The sequence below is a fragment of the Lepisosteus oculatus genome, chromosome 4 (assembly GCF_040954835.1).
Source record: "Lepisosteus oculatus isolate fLepOcu1 chromosome 4, fLepOcu1.hap2, whole genome shotgun sequence".
Classification (NCBI taxonomy): domain Eukaryota; kingdom Metazoa; phylum Chordata; class Actinopteri; order Semionotiformes; family Lepisosteidae; genus Lepisosteus; species Lepisosteus oculatus.
Genome location: NC_090699.1, coordinates 5,569,929 through 5,578,946, shown reverse-complemented (window position 1 = coordinate 5,578,946; position 9,018 = coordinate 5,569,929). Strand labels below are relative to the sequence as shown.

The 9,018-nt window shown below is 42.0% G+C and overlaps 1 protein-coding gene and 1 long non-coding RNA gene across 2 annotated transcripts in view; both read right to left on the bottom strand.

Moving 5' to 3' along the window:
- Positions 1-571: 571 nt before the first annotated feature.
- LOC138238116 (uncharacterized) lies at positions 572-2,137 on the bottom strand. Its single transcript, XR_011189275.1, has 2 exons — positions 2,036-2,137; positions 572-1,007 (listed from the first exon to the last, which is right to left on the bottom strand). It is a non-coding gene; the product is annotated as an uncharacterized lncRNA (long non-coding RNA).
- Positions 2,138-2,876: 739 nt separating this feature from the next.
- The window catches only part of LOC138238198 (serine protease 27-like), a 42,852-nt gene continuing 36,710 nt past the window's right edge, over positions 2,877-9,018 (bottom strand). Inside the window, exon 7 of the mRNA XM_069188245.1 lies at positions 2,877-3,159. Within this exon, the coding sequence (XP_069044346.1) occupies positions 2,877-3,159 (283 nt within the window). The remainder of the gene's footprint in view (positions 3,160-9,018) is intronic.

Sequence of the window (9,018 nt, the reverse complement as noted above, 5' to 3'; positions counted from 1 at the left end):
TACTGTATATTGCCATGTTACCAGAATTTGTAGCTGAAGTTTAAGACTAGTTGTGTTTTTTATGATTATTGCCCATATGTTGATTGTTGATTGATTGTATACAATGTATAATTTGAAATACATATGTTTCAGGTGTGAATGTGTATTTTCAGAATAAATTTCGAAACCTAATCATTGGCTTGGTTTACTTGTTTCTACACCTATAAAACCCATCTTTGATGTATAATAGACCTCTACCCATATACGTATAATAGACCTCTACTGTTATCCGTATAATAGACCTCTAACCATATATGTATAATAGTCCTCTAAATTTATCCGTATAATAGAACTCCAACCATTTATGTATAATGGACGTCTAAACATAGACGTATAATTGACGTATAACTTTAGACGTATATTAGAATTTCATTCTAGACGAATTGCAGACCACATTTAGATGTCTAAGGTATGCGTTTAACAGACGTATATTACACGTCTTTTGCCCACTGGGAATGCTTATGACACAGAACTGACTCCCCAATTTCAAATCCATTTTTTTTCAACAAAATACTCAAAGTGGACGGCCATGCCCAGCTGTTTTGTCCTGAAATGACAAGATCTAACATTTATTGTTTAATCCGTAATTCATAGCTATGGTACACACTTAAAAAAGGTCTGTAAGACTTCTGTCTCCGACTCACTGTTTTATCTTTATTGTATCTCCCAGTCTTATCTTTTGGCATATTCTCACATGCAATTATCTTGTGCAGACGGGCAATCTAATCAGATGGAATCAGATTCTGCAGTTGCAGCAGCAGCAGCCAGTTACACCAGAAGGCGCTCTCCCCTGGATCCCGTAGAACTCCTCAGACTCCACTGTGTTTCAAAATCCAGCATCTGAAGCTGCTGACCCGGGTGTAGACTCCTTGGGAGTTGGGCATACCACAACCTCTTCCAAAGCTCACAATCCCAGCCTGGATCCAGCTGCCCAACTTCTTACACACCAGAGGTCCCCCAGAATTACCCTGGAGTGAAATGGGGAATGAAGAAGGAATAGTTTCACACGGTGACAATACAGGGCTGTGCTTAGTGTAAATATTTGCAAATCAAAGTGGTGCAACTCCATCATGACGTGAGTAATTTTGCACATAACTGTCTGTTGCTCAACGGTAATGACATGCTCACAGTATGCATTTTCCGCAAATCTTTAAAGGCTCATTTTGGAAGAACATAATAATAATAATAATAATAATAATAATAATAATAATAATAATAATAATAATAATAATAATAATATCCTTACACTTATATAACTATTTTCTGGATGCTCAGAGCTCTTTACAGGTAATGGGGATCCCCTCCACCCCCACCAGTGTGTCCCCCCACCTGGTTGAAGCTCCAGTCTGCTCACACACAGCAGCTCTCAGTGGGGAGGAGAGCAGAGTGATGAAGCCAGTTCAAAGATAGAGGTTATTAGGAGGCCATGATGGGTAAAGACCAGGGGGAAATTTGACCAGGACACCGGGGTGACACCCCTACTCTTTTCGAGAGACGCCCTGGGATTTTTAATGACCACAGGGCCTCAGTTTTATGTCTCATCCGAAGGACGGCACCTTTTTTTACAGTTGAGTGTCCCCATAACTATACTGGGGCATCAGGACCCCCACAGACCGCAGGGTGAGCGCCCCCTACTGGCCCCACTAACACCTCTTCCAGCAGCAGCCTCAGCTTTCCCAGGAGTCTCCCATCCAGGTACTGACCATGCTCACATTGCTGGGCTCCAGTGGGGCTGCCAGTGCTGAGTTGCAGGGTGACATTGCTCCTGGAGAAACTGCTGGTTATAAACTAACTTGCTAAAATCGAATTGGATGATTAGTGGCCGTAGATCACACACAGATTGCTGTTTTATAGAGGTGAAAGCATGATCACTTTTGATTTGTAAAGTTATCATTCTGAAATACTTTTCCAAATGTATCCACCATGTATGAGTTGTCTTGAATTTTTGCATCAACTGGTCTGGTTTCTGTCTTTACACTGCGGATGGTGAACTCACTTTGCAGGTGTCCTTCTGTCCATCTTCATCCCCAGCGCACATCATGTCTTCCCTGATTATCTCACTGTTGTACATGTACTGACAGTGCCTGTTGTCTATGATGGGCAGTTGGACTTCCCGCAGACTGTAAAGGGGTGCCCGGACTACTGGAGTGACAAAAAGATAGTGACTATTTTCTACAAAGCCAAAGACAAGTAGAATGACATGCATTGTTCATTAAACTTTATTTCCAACACCTTCCCAGGTATAAAGCATTCGTTTTCTTTATTTATTAAAAAAACATCATGACTGCTTGTCCTCATGTTCAGACACCAGGCACAACCATCTCAGCTGATGAGCATGCCACAATAAATACCAAAATAAATATTATTAGCAGCACAGATTGTGAGCTTTCCTGTTAATATAGTTGGCTATCCCTGCTAAAAATAAGGCAGCAAGCAAACCAAGTGAATCGTTTTTTTTTTTCTACACCAAAACACTTTCATTGGGTAGCATGTTATAGGGGATTAGACAGTCAAACACAGTTTCTATTGTTTTTTAACTTAGTTTCTTCATGGCTTATTAGTCTTCTATTGCACGTGCCACTCTCATTACACATGGCGTTAAAAATCTCTTTGCATGACAATAATGACACGTGTGCCATGTCAGCTGACCGCTGATCTAAAACAATATACACCATGATGTTGTTGAAGCTGATACGCTCCCTTCTTTCAAGTAAATGACTGAGTGAGATGTCTGAATGAGCTCACAGCAACCAGACAAGAGAGATGTGCAGAATGACCTGCTGTGGGCTGCAGTCTTAGTTCCTGAGTCCTAACGAGAAACACAGGAGCCCTGATCATCATTTCTTACCATTCTCTATATTCCTCCCCCACCCAGTGACCCAGCACTCTGTGTCCTCCGTGAAGACATCGTTGGGCTCGGCGAGCTGGACAGGAATGATGTAAAAAGAGAGGCACACCTCGCTGTCCAGCTGCACCAGGGCGATGTCAAAGCCGTCTGCTGCTTTCTCGTACTGCTCATGGAGGATGACCTTCTTAATGATTGTCTTGACCTCGTGTTTGGTGGGTTGTTTTAGCTTGTACGCCCCCAGCCTCACGAAAGAATGCTTGAGCAAGAAGGGGCTGAAAGAGACTTATAATAATAATAATAATAATAATAATGTTCAATTTATACATTGGTACTGTATTTAATATTATAATTAATAAATATACAAGAATAATAAATATCATTATTCTGTGTACTTGGTCGTGGGATCAGGTAATTAGGATCCAGAGTAAATATTAACAATTGCAATGCCAATAATACTGCTTGGAGACACATTTTGACCAAAGACCTGTTTGGCTCTGTCATTTCCGGGACACGTTGAGACGGGGCAAGAGTTTTAATGCTTGATTTTAATTCAGACCAATGATCAAAACCAGATTAAACTGATATAGCTGCCTCTTTTCTTACACTGTCCTCTGATTGTTTTTTATACAGAAGGATTAGTTTGGGAGAATCGCAGAAAAATGGCTAAATTGAACAGGCTAATTAGTGGAATGGACTGTTCTAGTCAGACAGGACCCTGTCTGAGCACACCTGAACAGGCTGAGAACTTAATCGGTTTTGAACAATGAGTAGGAAAAGAATGAAAGGTGTTTTTACAGCAGTTCCCAGAGACGTGCCAAGGCAGACAGGGATTTCAGGACACACTCACGGTTTGAAGCACTGCGCTGCAGTGAGAACCCACTGCTCACTGATCAGGGATCCACCACAGAATGTGGCATCGTTGTAGTCCACCTGGATCTGGATATAGACCTGCCAGTGCCACTCTACCTCCTCCGCATCCTGACAGCCCATGATAGAGCTCCTGGGCAGAGGAGAGCTGGACACTGGAGAGACACAGAGGAGTTCATACAGAACAGGCTTGAGATGAGTCATCCAGGACCACTGTCCCTCCTTCACACCCTGACTCACTGTAGAGCTCCTGGACAGGAGAGCTGGACACTGGAGAGAGACAGAGGGGTTCATACACAGTCACATATCTGACACTGAGGAGGAAATTATGCCTGTAGAGCAATGGCAGTTGCCTGTTAGGTTACAAATATCAACAGTCACTCAGAGATTGGATTTCACTAAATTAGACTAGCCAGGTGAGCCTGGCCAGACAATCTAATTACATTAACACAATCAGGAATTATTATGCAAACTGGGGAACTGGGGAAGCCAGGGAAGGAGAATAATCATGTCTCCCCCAGGACTACGTGTACGTTTTTTTGGAAAGGTGCGTGAGAGAGAAAGAGTGCAGAAAAATGGCACACCTTTTTCAAAAGCTGAGGCCGCTCCTCAGATGGTAGAATGTGATTTGAAAGTGTGAAAAGGGAGCTGCGTCTCGTATCTTTGCAGTTTCCTGTTTATTTCAGATCAGGCAGACAAGCCAGCCTGGAGACCAGATGCAGATAAACGGCTCCGAACCAAAGAAGGTACATCAAGATACGCCAGACATATCGGCAAGCAGATCATCATGTCGGCAGATCAGCAGATCTCTCTCTCAGCAGATCACCAGCTCTGTGCAGAGAGGGGTCAGGGTTCCGGTGCACAGCAAGAAACACACACTCTGGGCAGCTCACACTTTTCCTCAAACACACACACACTTCTGCAACTATTATTTGAATACAAATGCACAGGGAGAGTAGATTGACTGTAACTGTAGACCCACATGGAACATTAAACTTTTAATTTGTGAATTTCTGTTACCAACTAGTATTTTTGCTACAGATGTGCATCATCATGAACATTATACTGCACAGTGATTGTAGCCCTTAATGTGATAAGACTGTTCTACTACATTATTAATATTGTACTACATTAATATTGTACTTTTCCATTATTTTGTTGAAGTTTGCATTATATTAAGATCACATTATCTATTTATATATTTCAATTCTTAATATTGTAGCTTGCCATTATATTGTTGAAGTATGCAGAGCTTGAAACATTTAATTTAATTTTATCGACAGTGGGGTAAATAATTGCATGTGGATAAAGGCTATCTGTAAAAACAGGTGTAATAGTTGATGTATGGATATCTGTGGATATTACTTCACATAATTCTTTAGCTCAGTAATATTCCTTACTCATTTTCACATTACTTTGCTTGGTCTATCTGAAAGTGTATCATGCCGTAAATAGTGGCGATATGTGTGTGGGGCTTCGGAAAATGTAGTTTATGTGTCAGTGTTTTTGGCTCACATGCCAAATTAAAAACTACATTTAGCGAATGGTGAAGCATTCACTTCCTGTTCCTTTTAGGAAAACATATTTAAGAAATGTAAAGCAAATAAATGCCATTCACAAAACCCAGACATATATTAAATGTCATTTGTTTTTCTCCCCTCATGTCATAGCTAGGAGTCAGAATTCATTACAAGTCCTGAGCGGGAATAGCAGAATAGCAAGATTGAAAAGTAGATTAGCACGTCTGTGTGGAACACTACATAATAATTGAAATCCAGAAAATAAATGCCTTTGTCACCAGCAGCTATGAAAAAACAAATGAAATGCAATCGTTTAGCAGCTACGCAGCTCACAGAAGAGTTTCAGACCATTGCTGTATTGTGCATCACCCTTTGTATTGGAGACATACTGTATCAGATATTACACTGAGAAGAATGAACTGGGTTAAAAACTCCAGCAGAATATCTTGATTTTTGGTACAACAACCAGCTCGGCTTAATTAGAAGAATGTATCAGCCTTTTCAAGCACTGTCACCTAGAAACCCTTCTGACACGTTGATGTATTGTCCCGCTTTCCCCTGTCCTGTTGTGTGTGTTTATTACTGAGGGTATCTCTGTGATCTCCTCTCTCTCTCAGTTTGTTTCCTGTCTTGTTGTGTGTGTTTATTAGCAGGCGATTTTCAAAATTCGGTGGTAGTATTTTTAAGTGATTCTCCTCCTTTTTTAAGAACAATATTCTTACTCGTCTTATGATTCTAAAAAGAAAAAAATGGTTTAATTACTTACAACAATTACAAAAGAGTACAGATTGGGCTCTCACACGTAAAAGTTCTAATGTGGAGAACAGCTTTGTCCAGGTGCACAGCAGGTGTCGGCCTGTAGCTGTGATTTTGGAGGTAGTGTAACATAACTGAGCAGTTTCCTGAGTTACAGTCAGCAAGGGTGCCCTCTGCAGGCAGACACTACAGCCAACCTAATAACAAATAGCATCCAAGACTCATCAACCCTGCTCCTTACAATCTATGTGCCAGAACGTAGTTCCCTATTTTTAATTCTTTTTCATCACACCATATTCCACATTTCTTGATCTGTGTTTTAATTGTACTTAATTACCGTTGCTACTATTTGATCGCAATGATTTAATTGTAAACGTATTGATCTGTTTTTAATTCTAATTCTTTCATTCCCTCTACCTGTTCCCTATTCCTTATTTTTGTTCCACATTCCTTATTCATAATTCATGGTGCGCCAGAGAGAGCTCTAAGATATCTCAACCCCTACCAGTCTGATAATGAGTGGACAAATGACGCAGTAATTTAATAATAATAATAATAATAATAATAATAATAATAATAATAATAATAATAATAATAATAATAATAATAATGCCAGTATAAGGGATCATTGCATTGTTTCCTTGCAGAGGAAAGAACTACATCTGATAATACTGTAGTTCATCTGTGTACCTGAGCTGTGGGACAACAGAGAGAGGAGTGTAGGTGGCTAATTAAAGGCCAGTGGTCTGAAACCGGTAAGAAAAGAAATTAATAATTGCTTACACTTATATTGCACTTTTCTGGACACTCCACTCAAAGCACTTTACAGGTAATGGGGATCCCCTCCACCACCACCAATGTGCAGCCCCAGCTGGATGATGCGAAGGCAGCCATGGCGCGCTAGAACGCTCACCACACATCAGCTATTAATGGGGAGGAGAGCAGAGTAATGAAGCCAATTCATAGATGGGGATTATTAGGAGGCCATGATTGGTAAAGGCTAATGCGAAATTTGGCCAGGGTGCCGGGGTTACACCCCTACTCTTTACAAGAAATCCCTGGGATTTTAAATGACCATAGAGAGTCAGGACCTTGGTTTTATGTCTCATCTGAAGGTTGGTGCCTGTTTACAGTATAGTGTCCCCATCACTATACTGGGGCATTAGGATCCACGTGGACCACAGGGTGAGCGCCTCGTGCTGGCCCCACTAACACCTCTCCCAGCAGCAACCTTTAGATCTTCCCAGGAGGTCTCCCAGGTTTCCCAGGAGGTACAACTGGCTTTCATCGCTGGAGTGGGTCTGTACAGAGCCCCACAGAGAAAGCAAGAACATCCAGAAATAAAGCACTGCAGGAGCTTTCACATGTTCACATGCTCCGATTCTTAGCAAAGGAAAAACCCAGCTGTCTGTACACCCATAATGGAAATACATGCTAGAAATTGCCCCCCAGGATGCCCTGAGCTTGACACAGTCCAGTTCGGATAAGACTGAGAAGTGGGTAGAGATTTGGGTCAAATGAAGTCAAATTTAAGGTTCTACATGATAGTGGGAGAAAGGATATGTTCACACCAGTATAAATGGAATTAGAGCCCTACGAAAGACAAATTGCCTTTGTAGGAGACTTATTGTTCTCAGCAGAGTATAGAAAAGAGTACAGGATTTCAGACCTGTTGAGAGAGAGCTCCTGAAAATTGGTGTACACTCTCCAGGAGGAACCGAATTAGAGCCGGTCCAACGGGAAAATGACCTAGAAGTCTCAAGCAGACAGCTGTGACTCCTGCGTCGCAGATAAAGTCCTGATGGGTGAGCATGAATATAGGAAACAATTGAGCTATTATTATTTCAGAACTTCCTGGGTTGTGCTGGGTTTTCGAACGGAATCTCTTGATGTTGTTGGAAACATTACTGACAGCCCTAGACCTGTGGATACGGGACTAGAGAGTGATCCAGCAGGTTTTCTTATAGATCTGGCAGCCTAAGGCAGACATGCTGTCTGCAGTCCATTCCTGTTAATAATATAATAATAGAAATAATAATAATAATAGAAATGAAAGAAATTACCGCAGACGTTACGGACGAGCAGGTTTTTAGAGTTTTGTACGGAGGATGGAATGATAGCAGCTAAATTAATCCAGCAGCATCTTTGAACTCATGTTTTGCTGAAGTCACAAGAACCTGGTTTCGGATTCTTGTAGAAACCCCCCACCCCCAGTCTGGAAACAAGCCCAGCTGCTAGGATTTCGCTTGCCATGGTGTACCATGGAACTGAACTTTAGTTGTACCTCCCTTTTTCCAGGGGCTGTGGGGGAAGTAGTTTAGGTTAGTTTAGTTAGTAAGTTTAGTTCATTAGGTTTAATTAGCTGTTCTTTGGAAGCTGTGCTGTTCACTAAAGCTTCCATTCTGCCTCCGTGTTCTGAGGGTGATATTATGCAGTGCAACAGTGTCTGAGTTCAGTTCTGAAGCCCCCCGCGGGAACTCGGTGTCGGTCCATTCGGGCGCAGCTCGGATATTCGGGATGTCAGTGTTGTGGATAGCTCAGAAACCTGGTTTCCTAAACATTTCGAATCCAGATCTCCGTTTTGATCCTGTCACTTTCTGTCCCATCAGTGGCAGTGCCCTCAGTTTCGGTGCCTCTTCCCTGTGTCTGTGTGGGTTTTTTGCCCCGGAGCTCCTGTTTGCTGTGTGCTCAGCCCGATCTAAGGAAGCTCTGTCTGGGTTAAGTGGTGAATTGGCAGCACCCAATTGTCCCCCATTGTGTGTGTGTCCTGCTAGGACTGGCATCCCAACCAGGGTAGAATGCTACCTTGCACCCTGTGCCTGGCAGGTTAGGCTCCTGCACACGTTTTAACATTTAATTATTTCCCAGAAATGAATGGATGGGCTTTCCAGGGCTGCCCAATGATAATGTTAATCAGTCTGAGATGTCAATACTTACTGTTTGGTCACAACTGGATGGAGGGTCTCTTCCTTATTTCCTCAACCAAGG